At 41.4% G+C, this 26,055-nt stretch overlaps 1 protein-coding gene and 1 long non-coding RNA gene across 2 annotated transcripts in view; one reads left to right on the top strand and one right to left on the bottom strand.

Annotated features, from left to right (window-relative positions):
• The window catches only part of kcnt1b (potassium sodium-activated channel subfamily T member 1b), a 65,446-nt gene that overhangs the window by 26,974 nt on the left and 12,417 nt on the right, over positions 1 to 26,055 (top strand). Inside the window, 23 exon segments of the mRNA XM_061818275.1 lie at positions 8,621 to 8,700; positions 9,497 to 9,602; positions 9,765 to 9,824; positions 10,628 to 10,676; positions 11,076 to 11,135; positions 12,153 to 12,227; positions 12,397 to 12,480; positions 13,746 to 13,840; positions 14,652 to 14,832; positions 14,931 to 15,095; positions 15,287 to 15,423; positions 16,122 to 16,185; positions 16,862 to 16,970; positions 17,333 to 17,441; positions 17,886 to 18,035; positions 19,101 to 19,336; positions 19,975 to 20,188; positions 21,634 to 21,739; positions 21,817 to 21,989; positions 23,034 to 23,105; positions 24,156 to 24,290; positions 24,375 to 24,569; positions 24,571 to 24,673. Coding sequence (XP_061674259.1) covers positions 8,621 to 8,700; positions 9,497 to 9,602; positions 9,765 to 9,824; positions 10,628 to 10,676; positions 11,076 to 11,135; positions 12,153 to 12,227; positions 12,397 to 12,480; positions 13,746 to 13,840; positions 14,652 to 14,832; positions 14,931 to 15,095; positions 15,287 to 15,423; positions 16,122 to 16,185; positions 16,862 to 16,970; positions 17,333 to 17,441; positions 17,886 to 18,035; positions 19,101 to 19,336; positions 19,975 to 20,188; positions 21,634 to 21,739; positions 21,817 to 21,989; positions 23,034 to 23,105; positions 24,156 to 24,290; positions 24,375 to 24,569; positions 24,571 to 24,673 — 2,758 coding nt within the window.
• On the bottom strand, positions 23,950 to 25,192 carry LOC133499872 (uncharacterized). The gene is made up of 3 exons (XR_009794765.1): positions 25,079 to 25,192; positions 24,344 to 24,477; positions 23,950 to 24,242 (listed from the first exon to the last, which is right to left on the bottom strand). It is a non-coding gene; the product is annotated as an uncharacterized LOC133499872 (long non-coding RNA).

Genomic DNA, 26,055 nt, shown 5'->3' with positions numbered 1-26,055 from the left:
TATTACTTTTGCTAAAAAGGCATATTTAAGGATATACTGTATCACTTCACATTTTTTTCCTGTACAATGCAGGAAATACAGTTTGCAACAAGACAGCATCTTTATTGTCATCACTCAACTCATAGACCTTTTTCATGTGTACTGTATCCCTAACAGTGTGTCAAACCATCTACTATTTGCTTTATTGTTCATGAAGGGCATGGAAATGAACAGTGTAATTGTATCAGTTATATAATGTTATTTTTGTTGTTGTTGTTGTTGTTGTGATTTAATTGGATCAGTTGAATTGAATTAGAATGTTAGAAATGTGCATGTTACAAATGGCCATACACAAAGCTGTGAAAGTCAAACTGAAAGGGATTGAAGTGAATTGATTGTACATTTAATATTTTTGATGTCATGGAAAAGCCACCAAAAGCAGCTTTTGGTGGTAAACAGCCACAATTGGACATTTGATGGAGTCATTGGGATCGAGTAAGTGACTCGGCCGGGTTGATATGGCGAGATGTTTCAGATTAATGGGATGTGCAGCTCTTCTCTTGTGACCCAGCTGCTTCCTGGCTTTAATGGACGCTCCATTAGCCCCTTAAGCAGGCGTAAATATGATGACTCCTTGTCAGAAACTTTTCAACTACATAGCCTTAGCTGGCTAAAACAATCAGCTTCTAACCATAGTGGCCTCAAGGTAAATCAATTTGTTCTGCTTTTATTTCAGACGGTAAAAATTGACGGTAAAATTGGCCTCTATCCTGGCATGTCAGCATTGAGCACTCCCACTTTCTTCCTGGCCATCCGTACGACCATGTACATAGCGGGCGTGTTCACTGGTCTCCCGTGGTTTGCAATAAGTGTTCCTCAAGTACACATACCATCAGGATTTGTTGATACATGACGCAAGGTGGCCACAACGATCGTCAGTGGAATCCTTTTCGCTCTGTCCCATCACGTCCTTGCCTTCCCCTTGCTTTCCTAACCAGTACCTATCTGTGTCCATGTGTGCTGCATTCAGGTATCAGGAGGAGTACAGTATGGACTCAACCAATGCCCAGTAAGTTTTTGGCATGATCATGCTTGCATGGCATGGATTATGTCTTCGTAGGCTTTACGGCACAAAGGACAGAGTGGGAAAACAATCACAGAGCCACGCGCGGCACTTTTTATTTGATTACACCGGTTGTACAAACATAACATTTTGACCGTATTTGGCGGTTTTACGATTTGTGCCTGAACAATAATATTGCTACACAATGCTGACAATGACCCTTTTATTTATACAGAGCTACCTTTTCAGCCGTTGTTGTGGTGACAAAACCTGAGAGAAAAAGATAAAGTACATTAATTTGCTCTTTTATTTTATTTTTTTCAATCACACCACATTATGGTGAAAAGGCAGCTCGTGTATCAATGTCCAACTCTTTTTGAACCATCTGTCATTGGAACCTCACAATCCAGTTTTCAATCTGACCCACCATTGATAAGCTTGATAGTTGTACGCACTTTGCATGCTACAACTCCCCAGTCATACTTAGAGTAAATAACCAGTGTTTGGGAGTGGTTGATTCCTCATACGTTGTATTCACACCAATGACTTTTTCCCTGTTGTGCATTACCTACTGACTACTCATGCTTTTACAATACTGTTTGAAAATGGATTTGGATCCCGAGGGACATACTAAGTGTTGAGCTGTAACTATGTTGGCATCCACTCTATACCTTCATCTCTCACCTCTACGCGTTGATTCTTTCAAATCCCCGAGAGACATTGTTGGCAACATATTTTCTTAGTGAAAGGAATCTCACAAACAATTTGAACGAGCCTTATAAATATTTCAACGTTGCTGTGGTCAGTATTTTCATTTATCAAGTGCACCCCCAAACACCTGATATCACACTTAAGTATTTCCTGTGGCAGCCAATAATGTTTGCCATCATACCATCTCAATAAATTGTTGCTCTAAGAGCATTGGCAGCAGGTAGCTCACTCTCCAGCTTGTGCTTGCGAAGCATCTTCATGCAGAGATAACTTTCAAGTTGGATGTCCTGGATAATTGCCAAGCTCAAAGTGAATCAAGAAAGTTAGGACATCACACAATATGTTCATATACCTCTCAAGCTCTGTTTCGTGTTCATGTACTGTGTTTTTTTATCTTTTACTTTGGCTTATCTTGTGCCATTTGTGAAGATGTGTTCTAAAAGAAGAAATGGGGTGGCAGGACGGAGCCATGATCTTACAAACCAAAACATTCAAACCCGGCTACGTTTTCTAAAAACACACTTGAACAATCCCTCACACGTGGGAAATTGTGTTATGGTTTGGTGAAATCAAGGTTGAACTTTTTGGCCATCATTCCAAAAAGTATGTTTCACGCAAACATCATGAAAAGAACACTAAAGTATGCTTAAAGTGAAGCATGGAAGTAGCTGTGTATTACAAACATTTCCATTTAGCTGTCTGTATTGCACAAAAAGGCTTCTGTTAGAAAGCAAAGAAAATGTCATGAAAACCCTGCAAGAAAATCAAAAGGTATCTTGGTCTATTTTTTATATATTTCCAAAACCTAGCAATTTATCAGGGGAGTGAAGACTATATTCACTGTATATCGCATTTCTGAATCCTTTTTAAAGCTTAGAGAAAGTAACATAATTGATGACATGACTAATTCTTACACTTGTATGTCACTTGATGTTAAAATGTTATTGAAATAAAAAAATGGAAATGTTTTTTTATTGGGAACATCCATCCATCCATTTTCTTAGCCACTTATCCTCACAAGGGTCGCAGCGAGTGCTGGAGCCTATCCCAGCTGTCAACGGGCAAGAAGCGGGGTACACCCTGAAGTGGTTGCCAGCCAATCGCAGTATTGGGAACATTTGCTTTGTAATCCAGATTAGAGGTTGTCCAGCTTCCTTATTTTCAACCTTAGAGGTAGCACTTGGGGTTTTGCATATCAACCATTTATCAATATGGGCTTCTGAAAATTGTGACATCGGTAAACAGATTTCCTGCCATGTCGGCACATTCCAGTCCAAACGGCGTGATAGATCATGAATTATATCTGACAACTGCATTATATCAGACCATTTGAAATGCACAGTCATCAGAAAACCAGTGGAAAGCGTTTCAAACTTTGCAGGTTTGTCCTGGCGCATCACCGTTTTGTATGCATTTATATTACTGCTTGTAACATCTCTACTGCTTCCTTGTGTTTGTATATCTCTCTACAGGCAGGTATTGATAACTCAGAAGAACAAAACTGACTGATACTTACACCTTGCTCTTTTCGGGCTGCTGCCCAATAAGGTTCCCTTTTGGTGATTATAGCTAACCTATGTACTTCCCTATTAGTATTCTGGATTTAGTCCAGTTACACAATATCTTTTTCTAAGAGGAAGAAGGAGGATATGAGAAAAAGACAATACAGGTTTTTGAGTATTCAGGCCAGTGAGTTATATTTTTAGCATGGCTGCAGCCTTTATGTTGCAACAGAGGAATGGTGCTTTTTGTATCCATCCATCCAATTTTCAACACTCCTTATCCTGGTTAGGGTCGCAGGATGCTGGTGCCTTTCCCAGCTGACCTCGGGCGAAAGGCCGACCACACCCTGAACTGGACGCCAGTCACTCGCAGTGCACATCTAGACACGGACACCTATTTACGCTCACATTTACACCACTCACTGAACCCATGGAGCCTGAACCACAGTCAGACGAGTGTAAATTTTGCAAACAGGAAAAGTGGTCATCTTTTCGTGGCCCTAATTTGAAATAACACACTGCTGAGTTTTCATTAGTTATTGTTTATGCAGCGGCACTTGTGCAACATAATTAAAAGCAGGATGACTTCTTCACAGCAGGAACAATTTTGTTCCAATAGCTTGTTAAGCTATTGGAAACACACTCACACACTCACAAGCGCTGTTGGCCTGGAAGTGTCTTCACAGTGAGTATATTGACTTCGGTCAAGGCACTTATAGTTTCATTGCATTTTTGATAGAAGAATTACACCAAAAAAAGAAGTACAAACAAATTACCATTAAATACCACACACGATTCAGACATGCCAAGATTACATTTTGGGGCGAATTGCAAAGTGCAGAATAGGGATGGACATTGAATTTTATCGATTCATGTATTGAGTGTGTGGCACACATATACAGATTTTTAACATCATAACTCATTTTAAAACTTTAGATTGCAGTGTTTTTAGTTCTCCTGTCTTGTGTGTTGTACTTGAGATGACCAACACAGCACACCACATACACATAGTGATCCATCCATCCTTCTGTTTTCTGTACTGCTTATCCTCACTAGGGTCACATCCATGCTGAAACCTATCCCAATTATATTCGGTCGAGAGGCAGGGTACACCCTGAACTGGTTGCAAGCCAATTGCAAGACATATAAACAAACAACCATTCAATGCCAGTGGCTATTTAGAGTCTTGATTAACTAACCAACCTTGGATTAATGCATGTTTATGGAATGTGGGAGGAAATCAGACAAAACCCAGGCAGACATTGAAAGAACATGCAAACTCCACATAGGCAGGACCTGGAACTTGGAACTATGAGGCAGATGTGCTAATCAGTTGAGCACCATTCTGCCACATATAACGTTATCTCCACTTATAATCCTCCTTTCCCTCAAGCTGGGTATCATAGTACCAATACTCATGGTACCTTTAAGCGGTACCATGAGGGAGCAGGGTTTGCAGAACGCGAAATACAACAAAGAAGAAAAAGTTGTTGTAAAAGAACAGACAAAGCCGGGCAGGCTGTTAGCCTAGCTAGTACCAACATTGCAGTTTTATTGTGGCAACTGACTTGTGAGACAAATTATGCAACACTTAGCACAGGTAGTTGCTCCTCACTTTATGTTCGGCGACAGTGGAGGCTTCAGATCGCTTTCTAAATGAGTTAAAAGCCCATCACTCATGCAGATTTTCTTGGCCTTGGCAGTGGTCCGCAGTCATGTTTGGCATGGGTCAAGTAAGACAGCATTATAATTTGGTGTAGCTCCAGGAATTATATTGGATCCTTGCCATATGAAAATCTGCGTATAACTGATACCCCCGGACCCTGAAAATAATGATTTTTTTTTTTACATGTGGTTTCCACAAGATGGTGGCAAACCACTCAAAACAGAGATGATCATCAGCACCATAATTTACTTTAGCATGTACTCAAAAGGATGCATCAAGTATTTAAGAGTGAAATGCAAGATACTAAATGTATAATGTAAGATTCATCTTTTCTTTGCCCATGTCATTAAAGGTCAAGTGTCATGCCTATAAACATTCTAAAATAAATATTGTAATGAAAAATACATATAACGTTATTAACTTCAATGTCTGTACGAAAAAATAAATATGAGCTAAGAGTGTGTCATCCATGCCCACAGTTGTGGAAGTCTCATTCGACATTCAAGTGGTAGCCATATTGGCTGCATCTTCCGACCGTGATGTCACACTGGGACATTCGCCATTGAGAAGACGCTGTGCCACCTACTATGGGAGACGAACAACAGAGATATTCAGATTTTTCCGACGCGCCTTCTGAGACGGAAGCTCTTTTCAAAAAAGAGAACATCTCACAAACGAGTGAAGTGACCGGGGCACTATTACCCTATCGTTTTGAGCCATATTTAGATGATATGCGGATCACGGCCAAACCGCATGCAGCCAAACCGCCTCCCCGCACGATCCACCTCCACGGCGGTGATGAAGAACGGCGGCCGCGAGCAACGATGCCGCCGCCCGCGAGCGCGAATAAACCGCCTCCCTGTCCGATCCACCTCCGCAGCGGTGATAAACAACTCCACTCGCGAGCGACAACGACGCCGCGGCCAAACCGCCTCCCCATCCGATCCACCTCCACTGAGGGTAGGAGACACTGCGGCCTGGCACCGCAACGAGCCACCCCAGCGGCGCTACATCCGCCGATCACGGCTTTGGCTAGGGTTGCACATCCACACATTTAGCACCCCCCCAACTATTATTTTTTTTGGTGCCATATACACACCTAACTGTCATTTGGAACCCACAAACCTCTCATCCTTTGCACCTGTGCAATCCATTTTTCATGAAGAACAAGGTCTTTTAGAAAAGTATGAAGAGCGAAATCCATCCTCCTGAGTGTTCGAGCAATACCTAGCAATACAACGAGCAGGCATTTTGACGAACACGAAGGAACAAAGAGCTACCTTCCTGCAGGTAGAACTACTATAAACACACGAGACCGCCTTCCTGCTTCTCAAAAACAAGTCCCTCGAGAGGATTTTCATGGTGGGAGTTACAAAAAGCCATATACATCAAAATCATGTTTTGTGGTGAAAAAACAGATGGGTCCATACCAGCTTCCAGTTTTTCATTAATAACATACCAAAAATCATGCATTTCATGACAGTGGACCTTTAAATATTATATTGCAAAACGAGTTATTACAATGTTAAGTGTATTACCATTACTATATAAAGTCCCAAAGGCAAACATGGTTGGTCAGTATGGTTCCAGTTATCACGTAACGTGTTGCCACATAAGCTTTCATTGAGCTTTCTGTATCTGAATTGCCATAAAAGCTCAAAGAATGCTTCGTTGACAATTTTTCAGGACAGCACATAGCACAACACGAAACTATCTTTTATTCATTAATGGGGATATAAACATGAACGTTAAGCAACTTATGGCTTGGAGGTGGTGTGGTGGCCATTGTGTGTCTCACTCACTGAAAACCCCCAAATGTATTTTTGGGTGAACGCTTACTGTGTGTGTATTTTGATTGATGTTATGACATTATGAATTGCATTGTGCGGAAGCCTTTAGAAACAGCTGCACATGAGATTTTTAGCAAATAATCAAAGATAGGTGCCCTAAAAATATTGCAAATTTGCTAATCCTCAATTGGAAATAAGCGGCAGCGCATTGTATATAACACATGGCGACAGCATGCTTCTGGATTTACACTCTCCAACCGCATTCCCCCCAAAAATGCACATTAAATTCATTGGATTGCTTACTCATAGTAATATGAGTGTGAATGATTATTTTTCTATATGTGCACTGCGATTTGCCAGTGACCAGTTCAGAGCATACCAAAGTCATTTGGGATAGGCTTCATCTTACCTGTTATGCCAATGAAGATAAGCGCTATAAGGAATCAATGGATCCCATGCTCCATGTGGAGTAGAGTGCGTCATCACTGGAGTCACCTATTTGTGGATTTATTTTTACGATTTGTTTTGTCATAAATATATGTATTTTTACTTTTTTTTTTACATTCATATGAGGAGATATCTCCACTAATTCAAGTTATTTTGGAGATTTAAAAAAAAGACGTCAGTTATTAGTGAAGTGTCGATGTGCAGGGTCAGGCCCAGTCCACTCGGAGTGCTCCTCACAATCATCTTATGGCAGTCCAAGGTGTAGTTCTAGCCGACGTAACAAAAACAGTGTTGAAGAATGGATGGATCCTAATGTTTTTTTCCCCTATTTGAAACATAATACAACAAGCACTTTTTTCCCATCCAACGCATTGTGCTACTACTCTCATCTCACCCGCCCACTCACAGACCCAGACGAACACGAGGCACGACGTTCAAGCCAGTTCAAACAAAAGCGTGACATCACAGCAATTATTATTAGATGCGAGTTTATTTTGGAGTCAGGTTTCAAGTTGGAGTGTGCTCTCGGGTGTAACTGCATCGACTTGAACATTGCTGTGTGCATAGCTGGATAAATACTCGGCCTTTATCGCTGCAGCATATGTCCAACCTGACAGCTGTTCTCAAAAGAGAACACCTGGACCACATAGATTATTGATCATCTGAATCACAGCCAATTCACTGTACGATTTTCATCATCTAACCAAGGACAAGTGAGATGATGTACACGCTTTACCCATAGCGGATTGTGTTTGTGTGGGACGGGGTTTTCGGAGATGGGAGTGCCTGTGGGTTTCAGCCTGTCAGCTTGCGGTTAATTCCTTGTTCTGAAAGCGCACAGACACGTGAGTGAACGTTTCCTGGCCTGGAAGCTGTATCCATGGCGACAGAGCCAATTGGATGCGATAGAAGAATTAGCGTGGGGAATGCTATATTTCTTATTATCTTCTTCCTACTCATGTCGGCGGTGGCAATTGCCCTACTGCTCTTACGTCTCCTCCCCAGCCCTTGTGTGTGTCCCTTGTTCATCTTGCCAGCTCTGCGTTTCTTTAATAACTCCCTCTGTGTTCATTAGCAACAATGAGCCTCACTGCATTACAGAACCTGCATTTATCGACGCTCCCCTCGAAATCATCATCACAGCTTAAGTGGTCATTTGCTCTACCATGGATGTTCAAATGTGATGTGTCTGCGTCCCTCTAGATTTCCATTGTTAATGGCTGAAAACACAGATGTCTGATTCAAAGTACAGAATCTAGGAAACCACGTTTGTGTCATGTTTAGTCTGCTTGGAGAGGGCAGGATGCAAATCATGCCCGAAGCGTGTCCTTAGAAACTGCAGACTTGTGTGCTAATCAAACCAAAGACATAATTGCTTTGCTTTTTTTTTCTAATGTCTTGTATGTGACTTTGCATGTGAATGTGAACACTTCAGCCAAGATGTGACTCTTCTCCCACGCAGGGTGCAGGTGGAGTTCTACGTGAATGAAAACACCTTCAAGGAGAGGCTGAAGCTTTTCTTCATCAAAAATCAAAGGTCAAGTAAGTAAAGCCGGCACCACTATGCCAGTATCCAACAGAGCAAAGAGTAAGAGGCTCGGTGTGGATGAACAAACACATTCATTGTATATGAAAGCACACACACTGATGATGCATCCCATCTCAGGCCCACTTGGGGTTTTGATAATTTCATCGGGCCTTTATTAAGCCTCATATTGAAGATTGACTGTCTTTTATTGGGAGGAAGGACAGCATATTGCTCTAACGAGGAAAAAACAACAAAGTCAGTCAAAACATCATTGCGGGGGGGCAGGGGGGAACACCGGTGTCCTTCTGTAAAACTCATGGGATCTGCTGTCCTTAAGTCCAGTCAGTGTTGCGCCATCAATAGAGCCCTTCAACAAAAGGCAACAGAATTTAATGAAAATGTCACCGTTTGCTGCAGGGCCACATTGCTACGGATCGATGCTCAGTTGGTACCAAATGATTTTAACATTGATGCAAGCCTTGCCTCAGGAGTCGTCCAACACAGCCAATACCTCCATCTGGTCAGGAAGAGCCACTGCAGTCGAGATTATGCTCAATCATCATCAATCACCGGAACGACATTACCATGAAAGCTCTCGATTTATTTTGTGTTATTCTGTCGGGATTGGAAAGATACTCTTCTGGGGGAAATTAGTGGTGACAGAGTATGAGAGCACGGTCAAGCTCCATTGTTCATGCCTCGTGACAAACTAACTTTGTGTGCCTGGTCTGAAAAGTCGAAAACTCAGGCGACACCATCTTAAACCAGGACAAATACTGAGCATTTTCAAGGGTTTTTGTCGTTCCCCAGGCTTGAGGATCCGGCTGTTCAACTTTTCCTTGAAGATCCTCACCTGTGTCCTCTACATAGTGAGAGTCAGTCTGGACGACCCCAAGGAGACCAATGGAAACCCATGGTCAGAGTCCTTTAATCCACTACTTCATTCATCACTTTGTTCCACTGATGGATTTACCTGTAAAAAGGGGACACTATAATATAATAACCCGCAGCTTAATATGACAGACACAAGAACCAACATTCATGGTTATCTTGTTATTTTTCTTTTCCTAAACTACAGTGCAATCATTCGCAACTCCAGCTGGCCAAATTCAGCAGCAGAGTCACCAGAAATCAAATGGTACGTTCTCTTATAACCTATAATATACAGCTGCACTTTGATTTAGTTCAGAGGTTTCAAACTTTTTTTTTTTATTTTTGTCGCGGGGTGCATTGCAGTTACGATTTCCCTCAGAGGGCCGTTATGACTGGGAAACCATAAAATTCTCAGACCGCTTCATCATATTTACACATAAAATTTATGAACGAGTTTTTGATATCAGAAATCAATGGGTTTTTCAACTGTTGTTGTTCGATAACACAAAAATGCTTGCAATATCTCGTCATCATTTGTGATATGACAAATTTTGGTCCGGATTTAAATAAAAATCATGGAAGTTGATACACATAATTTACCTTCACAGGCCAAATAAAATCATGCGGCGGGCTGGATCTGGCCCCCAGGCCTTGAGTTTGACACCTGTGATTTAGTTTATATTGTTCTGTGTCCATGCACACAACTTAAATCACTCATATCTCAAATCAACTTTGAAATTAATAAAAATGCCAATAATTTGCAATAACCCCCACCCCATAGTAACGATAACCATGTACAATACTACATATAACGTTATCATTTGTCAGGAGCCTGATAAAATTTTGTAGAGCAAAGTCTTTCGTATAGAATTACATGTTCTGACATGAACCAAATGGAGATATTGTAAATTTTCACAAATCCTATTTTGGTTGATTGGCTACACACATGTCGGGGGAACATGAAGACCCCCATTGTGTTCAAATTGTCCTAATGAGGTTGTCATTGGTCAGCAACAATATACACGTACCTTTTAAGGCTTGTACTTTTGTCCTTGTGCTTTTTAAAAGGAAGTTGATTTTCTGGGTTACCAGACCTGATCCATTGTGGGGAATACAGGTGAGCATATTATTATCATCTAATTTTTCATGGGCAGCACATAGGACAAGTGGTTGACTTATGTTGAGTTAATTTTAGTCTCTAAATTGACCATTGGTGTGAATGCTGTTTTTCAAGATGCGCCCTACGACTGGCTGGCGACCAGTCCAAGGTGCACCACACCTCTCACACTTAACGTGAATTTTACACAAACACACACACACACGTACATATTCAATTCACAAACGTTCAAATAGATTCATTGTTATTGTCGCCCCTAAGTACCAAAAATCTAGTTTTGTTACACGACCATGGTCAAATGAAAAGAGAAGTACAGTAATTGCTCTGTGAAGGTTGAATAAGAAGACGGCGTTTTTCAATTCCAAAGTTTCATTGAATTTTCTTTCCCTCTTACTTCAGGTGACAGTGGCTTTAATCAGTTTTCTGGAGACCATGCTGATCACATATCTCAGCTACAAGGTAAGGAACCTGGGTCACAGTCCACGGCTTCCTCAGGCGTCTTCGTCACGTCTGCCTTTTAAGTTCGTCTCGAGAACTGTCACCACAGCAACACATTTACATGGCACACCAAGAATTATTTTCACTCATTTCAGATTCAGATTTGCCAGTGTATTCGCTGGCTTGTCATTTTCCCTCTTGCTATAATCATTTAAAAAGGTTTAGTGCTACCTTGACTTTTATTTAATGAATGCACTCGACACGATAGTTTGTCACTTTTTTATTGTTTTTTTTTTTTTTAAACAGTAATAATTAAATAGCATGTTAAAAAAAACTCAAACCGTATGTCAATTATGATAATTCAATGGACATTGTGCTGCCCTTTCTGGAGTGTGCACCTTGGCCACCGGGAGGAGGGTCACAACGGCTCATTAAGATGCAGTAATATACATCATTTTTTTCAGTGGATAAAAGAATATATGCTTTTGAGTATTGTTCTTTTGTCTGTATACATGTATTGCTATACCGTTTGTGTTCAAATATCTATTTCTTAAAGGGCTGCAGCCACGACAACATCAGTGCTAGTTGTTTTGTAGTGTTTTACATTATATGTTGGCATTATTAATCATCAAAAAGGAGTAGTAATAAACATCTCAAAGCAAGAATTTGCCCTTTTTTTTTTTAAGAATTGGCCACTACCTGTAAGATTTATACTTGTTCTGAACTTCTAGCACTTACTACTGCTAATTACTAACTAAAAAAAAAATTGCTCAAGCGATTGTTTGTATCTTGTAAGTAGGGCCACTCATAAGCCGCATACTACTTTACAGTAAATGGCTGAATATAATGAGTACTGTGAAAGTCACTGGGAAATAGCGTTGATAGGAATTGGTGCTACATTTTTCAAGTGCTTCCTTATTATAGATTTCATCTTATTGTATTTTTTTTTGGGTAAAATGAAAATATTCTGCATTTCTTTGGACTTTTTAATGAATGTAAGTCATAGGTGTAGTCACTGATAATCAATTTGTATCCTAGGGCAACATTTGGGAGCAGATATTCCAAATATCCTTCATATTGGAGATGATCAACTCAGTGCCATTTATTATCACAGTAAGTAATTAGTGTGGTCCCCTTCCTATCTGCTCCAAATCCATTTTTTTAATCAAATTGTTGCACACAATGAGTGGATGAATATAGGTCACGAATGGCTGGCTCACCTGACTCAAATTTCTGCTGATGTTGTGTTTTAGCATTGATTCATTATGTATTTTTCCTGTAGATCTTCTGGCCTCCTTTACGAAACATTTTTGTTCCAGTTTTTCTGAACTGCTGGCTAGCCAAAGGGGCGCTGGAAAACATGATTGTAAGTATCCGTTTGAGATGTGAAGACACATCCCACAGCTGTTATTCGACGCTGTCCTCAAATGAGTCGGCTTCTCGCGGCGGACGCCATTTGTTCAGGTTACTCGTGCTAAGTCTCATTTGGAATAGGGATTAAAAAGATCAGCCTAAGAAACGAGACGTAGGTACACATTTGTTTTACATTTTAAAGAATCGGTCTCAGTGTTTGGGAAAGATCTCTGTTTATACTGCTGCAGCCGTGTTTTGCTGATATATGTCCTCATTGAAAGGTCAGACATTCATGTATTTTTTTTTTTGTTTGTTTTCATCAAAGTACACATTTCATTTAACCTTTTTTTTTAATATATGATAATTGACTCAATATTTTAGTACATTTTTCGTAACACTATTTAAGTGCAGTACTAATATTTAAACTGGGTTAATGTTGCAGTCTCTTACAATATTATTAAAAAATATTTCTGCATTGAACAGAATAATTGTCCTATTGGTGGCACTTGGAGAGCAGAGTATTTTTGAAGTGATATTTGGTGTTAAAAATTTTAAGAATCACTGGCCAATGGCATTTAGGGCTATATGTAGTAGTTATGTTTAACTGGTAGTCCTTGGAAAAATTTCTCCCCTGCAGCCAAAAAGTATGAGAACCCCTGCTGTAGCGTATACAATGATGCATATACAATACCGGTACTTTACTTGGACACTGGACAGTTGATCAGATGTGGATGTGGGAAATACATATTTATATTATATTTATATTATATTATATTTGATTTTTTATTTGATATGGGAGAGTTCTTACATGCTCACAATGACAATTTTGCCGATTGATTTTTAGACGGCCAGAGTTACGATTAAATCAACTGCAGCCAAGTCTTGCACTCCATTTGGTCCAAACTGCTGCGAGGCGTGAGTTGACAAAAAAAACCTTTGACGCGTTCAGGAAAATTCCTTGCGGAATGCTTTGGGAATTGATTATTGAGCTGTTGTAAAAGCTTGAAAAATTGAGAAACGTGTGCTCGAGAACCATCCATGATTTTAGCTAGTGAGTGGCATGAGATTCAGAGGAAGAGCTTCCTGGCAAAGAGGTACTCGACCAGATGGCGTAACCTTCCGCCAAGCAGACCGGCAGAGCAAGGCCACGTCACAGGTGGTCAGATACGGAGCATACTAACACGGAACAACTGTTTACAACAACCATTCATGTAATGGGGAAAAAATAGATAAGCGCAGATGTCCACTGTGCTCTAACTTCTTCTGTCATGTTCTCAGAATGACTTTCACCGCGCCATTCAGAGGACGCACTCGGCCATGTTCAACCAGGTGTTCATCCTCATCTGCACTTTACTATGTCTGGTTTTCACCGGGTGAGTACCAATGTACATTTTTCTCCACCACAGTTTTTAACAGTCTCCAGATGCATTAATGAAATAATGCTTTACTGAAATACCCCAAGGATCAAGAATTGCCGTGTGCTTTCCAAACCCCATTTTATGTTTTGCTGAACTCAGCCTGTTTGAGAGGGCAGCCCTCTGTCATGCAACCGAGCTCGGTCCTACCTCAGTCTACAGTTAGGCCAATGGCGAGTACAAGTTTTGTTACCACGACGACTAAGGACGGAGCTATGGGTGGCTACACATAAAGGGCCAAATCTAAAAAAAAACAGAAGTGTCTCACAGAAACAACCCATACAAAATGGCATGGATTCAGTTTTACCTCCAAAATACTCTGCGTGTATGAGGCCACCAAGTCAGCAACTCTAGTGAACAATGATGTATAGGTTTGTGCTGTTTATTAAAAGCTAACACAAGTCTGTGCATCCAACAAAACTCTGCCCTTAAAAATTTTATGCAGTGTTTTTCCGTTCCCCTTTCAGGCTGCAACTAAATGGCATTTGTACAAATGCCATTACTGGCTAGTTTAACCATATCCTCCTTTATGCACATTAAATCTCTACTATAAATACTGTGCCAATAAAAATAGACAAATATTAAATACTACTTTTGGCAAGCGGTAACATCAGGTGAGTGGAATTTTAAATTGCATTGCTGCCGCAATCATTCCGATTTTGTTGGCCATGGAGTTGGGATAAAATGTTTTTATTCACTGAAGCAAGGCTTCCTTCATATTGTATGATGCTTTATCTGATATACATTTGTGTTCTCCATTTGTCTGCAGCGCTTGTGGCATCCAGCACCTGGAGAGAGCTGGGAAAAACCTGACTCTGTTTGACTCCTTTTACTTCTGCATCGTGACCTTCTCCACCGTGGGCTACGGAGATGTGACGCCACAGATTTGGCCTTCGCAGTTGCTGGTGGTCATCCTCATCTGTGTGGCCCTGGTGGTGCTCCCGCTGCAGGTAAAAAAAAAAAAAGTGCAAGACAACAAAAGTGTTTTAAGGGTTTCCGTATGCCTCTGTGGCTTTTAGCCTCAAATTACTTTTTTTTTCTGTTGCAGTTTGAAGAGCTTGCATACCTGTGGATGGAGAGCCAGAAATTAGGCGGGAACTACAGTCGCCACCGAGCACAGACGGAGAAGCACGTGGTGCTATGTGTCAGCTCGTTGAAGATAGATCTGCTGATGGATTTCCTCAATGAGTTCTATGCCCACCCCAGGTTACAGGTATATTTGAGAGAGAGAGAGAGAGAGAGAGCGAGAGAGAGTGAACCAAAGCACATTGCCTTCTCGTACCTGGGTCATTCCAGAGTTGCCCAGTTTCTTTCCGTTGAAAGTGTTAAAATTTCAAATAATCAATGCACACAGAGTATTTATTTTTTTTTTTTACATCATCTTCACTTTCCTCTGTCTTGCAGGATTATTATGTGGTGATTCTTTGCCCAACTGATATCGACATTCAGGTTCGCCGCATCCTCCAGATACCTTTATGGTCCCAGAGGGTCATCTACCTTCAAGGCTCCGCACTCAAAGACCAGGACCTGATGAGAGCCAAGTGAGTGACTGCACTTTTATAAGAATGCATTACATTCTTAAAACAATATAAAATTGAGAATTCCAAAACTGTAATTTGTAACTATTTATAAATTGGGAAAGATTTTTCTGTATATGTATGTATTATGGCAGGCAACCAGCTCAGGGTGTACGATACGTCCTAAACTTTGACAGCTGGGATAGGCTCCAGCACTCCCACAACCCTTGTGAGGATAAGCGGCAAAGACAATGGATGGATAGATGTATTTATGTCTTAGGAGACTGTATAGCCTAGCATTTGCTAGAGAGGACGTTGCCATTTTCTAAACTGTATAGTTTTGTAGGTTACAAAAAGCAGGATAGTTTTGTACATTTCCTTGAAAAGATTTTCCATGTCACGATTACTTGAGAAATTAGGAATGTGGAGATGTAGGATTTTAACAGGGATTTGGAAGATACAAGTATTATAATGAATATATATAATAATGAATGCATGTTAAAGAACATTCTGTTGGAATTTTAAGGGACACTGAAACGGATTAACTGCATTTCCATTTATGTCAAGGCAGAAATGCGATTTTATTCTGAGTTTTGAGCATGGTTTCAGAATGAATTAAACTCAGGGCAGTACTTTAATCTTATTTTAATGATACATATATTTGAGCCTTTAGTGAGATGACCCATCTCAAACACCTCTGACACTGTCCTCATCTGCTTCAGAATGGACGATGCCGAGGCGTGTTTCATCCTCAGCAGCAGGAACGAGGGTGACCGAACCGCCGCAGTAAGTCTCACGACCTTTTGTCAAACTCCAGCCGTTTCACATCACACAACTGAACATTTATCAGTCACTGTGGTGTGTCGGGCGTATACACACCCGCGCGCCATTGCACTCGCAGATCTGCACAGTCGAGCACAAAAAAATTACATGGGTAAAATTTCTTACAAGTAGTAATACATAGATATTGAAAGACGTTGCTTATTTTGTGTAGACATGACCAATGTTCTCTCTAAGCTGGGCCAGTGCACAGTTGCGCACCTGTCGCACACTCTCGGCGCACATGAAAACCGATCCAATGCAGTGAACACACACCCAGACGTCTTTTCTTTTTAACACGGAACCACACGGTCTTTAACAACGAGCTTCTGCTCAGCCCACTTCTACTTTCTAGTTTACCTGGCACCGCCCCCCTCCGCTGTTAAAGGGGGAAACTCATAATTACAAACAGATCACACACCCGCAACTTTATTTTTGCGGGCATGACTGACCACACCTGTACATTTTTCAAATGTGATTGACTGATTTATTATAGCAGACTGCGCTTCCTCGAATGTTGTAACCTTGTTGAAATTGCCACTGAATACAAAGAAGGAAAGCAACCTTATGTGCAATTGCAGTTTGATTTATGACTGCTTGCTGTTTAACTCAGTAATAGTGCATCGAAAATTCTCCTCCTCAGGATCATCAGACTATTTTGAGGGCTTGGGCAGCAAAGGACTTTGCTCCTAACTGTCCGCTCTATGTGCAGATTCTCAAACCCGAAAACAAATTCCATGTTAAATTTGCTGGTAAGTACATTACACTTTCTGGATAAATAATTTCAGGACTTATCAATCAATTGATTCGTCACGGAGTTTCAGAGTTTGACATTTTCACTTAAATTTGCAGAATGTTTCCGATACATTTTTATGAGAAATTTAACTTAAATATTGCAATACTGCAACTAAATATAAAATGAAAAAAAATGCACGACATGTGAAATGATTTTTTGTAAGGAGAGCTTTAGTTAAGAAAATCAAGAAAATATGTGAAAACTTGAATATATTTTTCTTCCATTTTTTGAATGGTTATTGTTGAAATGGCAAGACATTCAAAGGCTGCTATCCATTTTTATGCCTGCCAATTCTTTCGCCACCATATGTATTTGCAGATCATGTCGTATGTGAAGAGGAGTTCAAGTACGCCATGCTTGCACTGAACTGCGTGTGTCCGGCCATGTCCACCTTAGTCACGCTCCTCGTTCACACGTCCAGAGGACAGTGAGTGCGCATACACCTCTCTGACGCCACGTCCTCATTGGGGTTAGGCTCAACTTTAGCTTAGCTGACTTTGGTCGACAAGTGCGATACATCCACGGCAGCGATAGACCAACAAGAATTCACATCCACACTTACCGACGATATCGAACAGTGGTGTCAAACTTATGAGCAGAGCGTTCAGTCAGCAAAACCCACGTAGGCACCATGACAACATGTAAACTCCCCACAGGAAGGTTGGACCACAGAGCCTATCTAAGATCTAAATCACGCTGCATTTCACGCGCAAGGTGAAATATTTTTCTAAACTGTTGTCCACAGGAAAGAGATCCGTTTAATCTGAGTTGACTTTGCCATGACACTTAATCTTGCTTCCCCCCCAAACGGTTCCCAAATCAATCAACTGTGAATGAGAACTGAATCATGATTTTGCCAACTCTGCTGCAGGGAAGGGCAGTTGTCACCGGAGCAGTGGCAAAGGATGTACGGGCGCTGCTCTGGAAATGAGGTCTACCACATCCGCTTGTGTGACAGCAAATTTTTCGGGGAGTATGATGGCAAGAGCTTCACTTACGCCTCCTTCCATGCTCATAAGAAGTAAGCAAAATGTGTGGACACGTGCTGTTCTGCTTGTACAATCAAAATACAACAACAGAAAATCTCTAGAAAGTCTCAAACACCCATGCCTGGAATTAAAAGCAAAGTTGTCCATTTTGGTTTTTAGATGTAATTTTTGGCAAATTTCAGAACATTTCTGGCAGAGTTTGTATTATTGGATAGTTGACGTTATCAGGTCATTGGGACAAATGGGCTTTTTTTATTTTTCACAAAAAAAAAAAAAACAATTGAAAAAAAATCAGTTCATACAGTCACCAATTTGTTTAGTGATGCCGTGAACATGACCTGAATGTCACAGTTTAACACACAACACACAGCCATAGCTTGATTAAACTAAGCCAAAAATACCAACCTAGCTGGATGTAAAACTAATGCATACACTTACAACATTATGGAAGGGAACATGTACAAGTAAAGAGCAACGTTTAGCTTGATTTTCTACAACCTGTAGTCAAAATGAGTACTGGAAAGATTTTTCGGAAGCAGCAGGATCCGCTGGCCATGATGCTTTGTGCTACCTACAATGCCAAGACTGTCACTGTGATAGATACTGCCTTATGAGTTAGCCAAGAAATTGCCCATCTTTTGCATGTCTGCATGGATTGATGTTAATGTTGAATTTACAGCCCACATTTTAAAGGCATGTGTTTGTGTATTTTGTTGATGGGGACCTAAAGTGGGCAGATAGAGTACTTGCATCACTTGAAAGTATGACATTGACAGTATATTGCAGATATGAAACAGGAAAAACTATTTTAGTATATATAACAATAATACTAATTAATTAAAATGTCAAAATATTTAAATAATCGGTTGCTACTTGCCAGATGTCATCAATTGCAGGGATTTTCTGGAAGGTAAGCCTCATAAGACAACATTATTACTGTAGATTAGAAAAAAACATTCCATGGCACATGGGTGGAGCATTGCATAGAAGACGTTTAATGCTTATTGGGAAAACTTTCGAGAAAGACTTCCCATCTAGCGTGATTGTAGCTTTCACTTGTGTGAGGTTAAGCTTCGCTCTCTTGCCTCTCATTTGAGGTACGGCGTGTGCCTGATCGGCGTCAAGCGGGAGGACAACAAGAGCATCCTGTTGAACCCCGGCCCGCGTCACATCATGGCCGCTACCGACACCTGCTACTACATCAACATCACCAAGGAGGAGAACTCGGCCTTCATCTTCAAACAGGAGGAGAAGCACAACAAGAGCTTGTCCGTGTCCGGTCTTTACGACGCCCCCTCCAGGCTGCCCGTGCACAGCATCATTGCCAGCATGGGTGAGACAGACAAGCATGATACGCTCAAGCTTGAGTTGTGCTAGTGAACGGCGCTGATGCTTTCGCTCAGTCATGCATGATTGTTTTCCTTACCTGCTTTTTTACTTTCTTGGCTGACTTCACTGTGTTGTGCTTTTGTTTTCTGTGACCTGTAAAAGTTGATCAGGCCACTTCATATGGTAAGTTTGCGCATGACACATCACCTTCTACTGCTCCAGCACATTTTCCAGTCCATAAATGTATCAATGCCACTTTTTTTTTTACTGCATGGTACCAAATCATGTGTAGCACTGTGTCCTAGTGGTTAGTACATCTCCTTCATAGACAAGAGGTATGCAGAGCAATGTCCATTGAGTTATCATCATGTACTTACTTTTTTAAATTCTATTCGATTATTATTACCGGTACTATTTTTTTCTAGTAGGGGAGAGTGGACTCGTACCAGATACTAGTAGTAGTAGCAGATAGTCACTGAAAGCCCGTTGAAATGGTGTGAATCACATCCATAATTGTTTGTTTTTAAAGGATAGGTCATGTATTTGTTGTCTTAAGATTGTTCTTCGGTACCCCTAAACAATTTTTGGCTGCACCCGGCTGGAATGGGACTGAGTTGTGAACGACATGCGTGTTGTGTCCAGGCACCGTAGCGATCGACCTGCAGAACCCGGATCCCCCCGAAGAAACCACCAAGCTGACCTTACCGACAGAGAACGGCGCCGGAAGCCGCCGGCCAAGCATCGCGCCCGTCCTCGAGATCGCGGACTCCTCGGCCATTCTGCCGTGCGACCTCCTCAGCGACCAGTCCGAGGACGAGACCAACCAATCGGACGAGGAGGGCTCCGTCGGGTCCGAGTAAGTGACACGGTCGGTAATAAATTCTGGCGCTGTGATCCAAAACCAACTACATATGTCTATTTAATCCGAATAGCCCTCACCCTAACATAATAGAGACTCTCAACAATTGATGTCCCCACCCTCTTCAAGTGTCAGGGGGGGGCTGTCCGGTGAGATAGATGAGCTCGGAGTATAATCGGTGTGTCATGATGATGAAAGGCGCCGACTTGACACTGATGAACACATGTGCCATGAAAGGGAGGTCAGCACTTTCCGTCATTTGTGCAGCCCGTTCACAAGCTCCCCACACATGCTACACTTTCCCTCTTAGTGGTCGTTTGTCAGCCCGGCAAACACTTGGGCAGTTTGCAGTTTGCCGAGACGACCACTCTCCGTGCTCATCCATACTGAGGTCACTCAAGCTAATATTATCATTCAGAACCATTAAACACAACATTAGGTGCACTGTACAGTACTTGTAGGTATTTATCTGAGGCCGATTATTTCGAAACAGGTCTCAGCTCTTTGTTTGGTCATGCATCCAATTAAATGTTCTGCATAGAATATAAAACCACATTACCATGATTAATTAAAGTATAATAAATGCTTTCCTTGGTTGTGTATTTACTTGGTGCCTGGGTAGTGATTCATCTTCATGAGTTTTTCTGGATCAAATGCCTGAAAGTACCACAGTGCCATCATGTGTTGATCAGGAAGTGGATGAAGTCTCCGTGTACTATAGAACGTTTTTTAAATGAATTACCGTATATTATGAAAATCCAAAACTATTTCCCATTGGAATACTTATAATAAGAGGGAAGCAAGATGTTGACAAGTAACATTTTATAGATATTGATGGAAGGAATAATTTTATTTTGGGGTATAACAAATATAGGCGGCACAGTGGATCAGCTGGTAGAGCGTTGGCCTCACAGTTCTGAGGTCCTGGGAACAATCCCGGATCCGCCTGTGTGGAGTTTGCATGTTCTCCCTGTGCCTCCAGGCACTCCGGTTTCCTCCCATATTCCAAAAACGTGCAACATTAATTGGACACTTTAAATTGCCCCCTAGGTGTGAGTGCGACTGTTTGTCTCAATGTGCCCTGCGATTCGCTGGCAACCAGTTCAGGGTGTACCCCGCCTCCTGTCCGTTGACAGCTGGGATAGGCTGCAGCACTCCCCGCGACCCTCGTGAGGATGAGCGCCGAAGAAAATGGATGGATGAATGGTATAACAAATATAAAAATGTAAAATTGTACATCTGCCTTGTCAAATTAATGTGCATGTATAGTAATTGTTCAATAACCCCTATTCCTCACATTTCATCTTGGCCATCATTGTTTTCCCTTTTTGAAGTAGCATCACAAAAAAAGAAAAATCCATTAGTCGCGGAATTAATCCTTTGAGTTCCAGACTACTGTGTGTCCTCGAATGTGGTTTATCATCATCCCTTCTCCTTGGCAGTTTTGTGAAGGGCTACCCTCCCAACTCACCCTATATCGGTAGCTCTCCAACGCTGTGCCACCTCCTTCCGCAGAAAGCTCCATTTTGCTGCCTGCGCCTTGACAAGGTAAGTGACTTGTCGCGCACAAACACTTCGGCTCATATGATTAAATTCTAGACTCCTCGTGTAATGATCCCTCTCAGGGCTGTACACACAACAGCTTTGAAGACGCCAAAGCGTACGGGTTCAAGAATAAGCTGATTATCGTGTCTGCTGAGACGGCGGGAAACGGTTTGTACAACTTCATCGTGCCCCTGCGAGCGTACTACCGACCCCGAAAGGAGCTCAACCCCATTGTGCTTCTGCTGGACTACCCGTAAGTTGGCAGGCAACCGGTCCAGAGTGTACTCCGCCTCATAAGTAGCGATCGCTGCCATCTTGGTGCCGAGGGTCTCTGTTGCAGTGAGTTAAGGAACCTTATTTAGACTAACATAGTGCTTTGTTGCTATTTTGTTGCATCTTGGTACCAAGGAACTACAGTATGTTGAAGTAAGTTCAGGAATTTAATTTTGACAAAAGTAGTGCCTTGCTGGTATTTTGGGTTCAGGGAACTATGTTGACGTGAGCAGAGGAGCTTCATTTAAACAAAAGTAAAGCTTTGCTGGGATCTTCGTACCAAGGGACTGTCTTGAAGTAAGTTACGGAGCTTCATTTTGACAAAAGTAGCGCCTTGCTGAAAACTTGGGTCCAAGGAACTATGTAAATTGAGGTGAGTTGATGAGCTTCATTTTGACGAAAGTTGGGGTTTGTCAGCATCTTAGTACCAACAAACTGTGGTGAAGTGAGTTGAGGAGCTTCCTTTTCACCCCCGCAAAAAAAAAGACAGCTTGGCCAGCATCTTGGTGCCAAGGAATAAAGTTTTCGTGAGTTAAAAAGCTTTTTTTCGAGAAATGTAGCACTCTATTGTCATCGTTGCATCTTGGTGCCAAGGAAGAATGTGGAAGTGAGTTTAAGATCTCCATTTATATAAAAGTAATGCTTTGTTGGCATCTTGGTCCCAAGGAACTACTATGTGTTGAAGTGAATTATGGAGCTTCACTTAAACAAATGCAGTGCTTTATCACTCTCGTGTAGCATCTTGGTGCCAAGAAACTATGTTGAAGTAAGTTGAGGAGCTGAAATATGTCAAAAGTAGTACTTTAGCGCCATTTTGTGGCACCTATTGGCAACAATAAGCATTTGTCTGCTATTCTATCTTATCCAATGAGTCCACTGTGATAAAATACGTGAATAGGTTGCCAACAAATCCCACTAACTATATTTGAGGAAGTTACTCATGTAACGACCGCTCCCTGGCGTTCTCCAGAAGTGAGCCATGATATGCGGCTTGCTAAGCAGTGATGTTTCCTGTTTCCCGCAGGCCAGACAACCACTTCTTAGAGGCCATTTGCTGCTTCCCGATGGTCTACTTCATGGCCGGCACCATCGATAAGTACGTGGTGGAGTCACGGTCGCACTCATTCGACCACGATGTCGGCAAAAGTTTGCTGCGTTTCATCCTTTTCGGCAAAATCTCCGTCCTGACATTGGCTAATGATGACCATAAATCCACTTACTTTTTCCAGTGGTGACATTCAAACAAACATTTTCTGAGATGTGGCAATGCTAACTTTTAATACCTTTCTATTCAACTTTATTAGACTACTCGTCTCAAATTAATGCAATTAATACAAAACTATTAATGCAATTGATAATTACGTCAGAACACTTACTCCCCAAAAAAGTAAGTCTTTAATTGATGAATATATAGTCATAAGAGTAGGATAATAAAATTGCAATTTACGGGTGTCAAAATTAAGGCCCTGGGGCCAGTTCCGGTCCACCACATGATCTCATGTGGCCTGCAAAAACAAATCATGCGTCGACTTCCATGATTCTTGTTAAAATCTGGACAAAAAATTCAAATTGTCATATCATAAATGAAAACACTGAGTTATTGGAAGCATTTTTGTGTTTCCAAGCATCCGCAATAGTTGAATAACCCATTACCCGTGATTTCTGATTCATAAATGTTGTGTAAATGTGATGAGATTAAAGATTTTTATGGTTTCAGTCATAACGGCCAGCTGAGGGAAAACATGACATCGTGGCCAGTGTTAAAATAATGAGGGCGAACTAAAGTCATATATTCAAAGAACAGCAGATTTTCTTCAATGTAACCTGTGTGAGAATAAAGCCTAAATTTGAGAATAAAATCAGTGCGCAAAAAAAAAGTCAAAAATGAAGTTCTGTTTACGAAGAGCATGAGTTTTATTTTTAAACCCAGTAAAATGAAGTGTGATTTTGGATAAATAGCTTTGGAAAATAACAGCATAATATGAGAATAAAAGATTCTAATGCCATTTTTCTGTCTTTCACAAACTGCTCACACTTGTATAATTTCAACATGAAAAACGATTACGCTTCCTCGTACAGTTATGATGTAACTCATTACAGTAAAGTTTTGGGGGAAACGTGTTTCTCTGTTGCTTTAATGGATCAGCTTGGACAACCTGCTGCAGTGTGGAATCATCTACGCCGACAACTTGGTGGTCGTGGACAAGGAGAGCACCATGAGTGCCGAGGAAGACTACATGGCCGATGCAAAGACCATCGTCAATGTCCAAACTATGTTCAGGTAGCGAGGAAAGAATGAAATATTCAATATATTAAAAGCATTTTATTCCACACCGTCTCGTTTCGTGTGAGCCGCTGTTTTTAGACTGTTCCCGAGCCTCAGCATCATCACCGAGCTGACCCATCCGTCCAATATGAGGTTCATGCAGTTCAGAGCCAAGGACTGCTACTCCCTCGCTCTGTCAAAACTGGAGAAGGTGAGCAAGACACATAGTAACAGGACCACAAAAAGAAATTCCGACACACTTTAGTATAATCTAATTTTGGCCTTTTCTTTTCCAGATAGAACGAGATAAGGGCTCCAATCTGGCATTCATGTTCCGGTTGCCATTTGCAGCAGGAAGAGTGTTCAGTATCAGCATGCTGGATACGCTTTTATACCAGGTGAGACACCAATAAAATGCCTGCCGATTTTCCACTGCACGTTACCCCAATTTCCCATGTATAGTACAAAATTCTGGGAAACCCTTCTACCCTATGTTAAATGGATGTTGACAGTGTGATTTTGCTTCTACCCATATGATCCAAACAAAGTATTTTTTTTAAGGAATTATTCTAAAGTGACGCCCTTTTTTTGAGCACAATACTTTTATTTTCTTGCACCTATTTTAAAATTCACAGCTTTTCTTTAGTAAATTAAAAAATACACATTTGTTAGCCAGGCTGCCACGAAACGGGACTTGAGGGTGGACCCAAATGCACGACTCCAGAGGAAACCTTTATTCGGTCCAAGGTCTGAGATCAGGCAGACAGTCCAAACAATCAGAAGTAATAGTACGGCAGGCTTACGAGGGTGGTCAGTGGACAGGCGTGGGTCGGTGCACGGAGAGCAGAAGTCGGGCAAACAGGCGTGCGGGAACGAGGCATCAAGGACGACGATCTAGCGGAGGACAAGTCGTCCCCCAAGTCCTATATATACACACACTGGGCGTCATCAACTGTAACACGGTGCAGGTGTGCTCTGACTAATTGGCTGGCCAAGCCCAGCCTGGGCAGGAAGCCAGGAGCATGACACAGGCAGAATTTATAAGATGGGTACAATTGTTTAAATAAAATATGAAGGACTCGTTTAAACACATGTAATTTCATTTTAATGGGTTTCAAATTAAACTGTCAACCATTTCATAAAATCATCCTCGTTAAGATAATCATAAAGAAATGAATGATGGTTGTTGTTAAGTCATCAGTGGAATTTAATATATATATATATATATATATATATATATATTCACAAATTCTGCCAGTGTCTGCACAACTGTACGTATAAGGAGTCATATGCAGCCCTGTCATATTGGAATGAGTGTAGGCTACATCGTTTTCACAACCTCTAGATGATGGCATACATTTACAAAATGTAAAAATGTTTTTTTATCCCCCCCCCCCCCCGCCCACCCGTACCAATGTATAATGCGGACTATTGACCTATGAGTTTTTTTTTGTTTTTTTTTTTAGGGGGGGTGCACATTATACACAAGAAATTACGGCACTTGCTTTACTTGCTAGTCACACCTTTCCACTGGCAAAACCAGGTACGAGTGGTTTGCACGTCTGGCTCATAGTTCCGAGCGAGGTTCCTGTGTAGAGTTGTCATGTTCTCCCCTGCGCTCGTACTCTCAATCAGGGTTGTCGAAATCTAAGGCCCAGGAAACATTTGGAGCAAGCCATCTGTTTTTTTAGAAGCCTAACGCAGTTGCCACAGCCCGTCTCGTTCGCCCGCGTTATCCTTTTTACGTCCTGCATTGAGTGATAGACAACAGAAGACATTT

Source organism: Syngnathoides biaculeatus, chromosome 4 (assembly GCF_019802595.1).
Source record: "Syngnathoides biaculeatus isolate LvHL_M chromosome 4, ASM1980259v1, whole genome shotgun sequence".
NCBI classification, from domain to species: Eukaryota; Metazoa; Chordata; class Actinopteri; order Syngnathiformes; family Syngnathidae; genus Syngnathoides; species Syngnathoides biaculeatus.
Note: the sequence above shows the minus strand (reverse complement) of the source record. Positions and strands in the feature narration are given on the sequence as shown.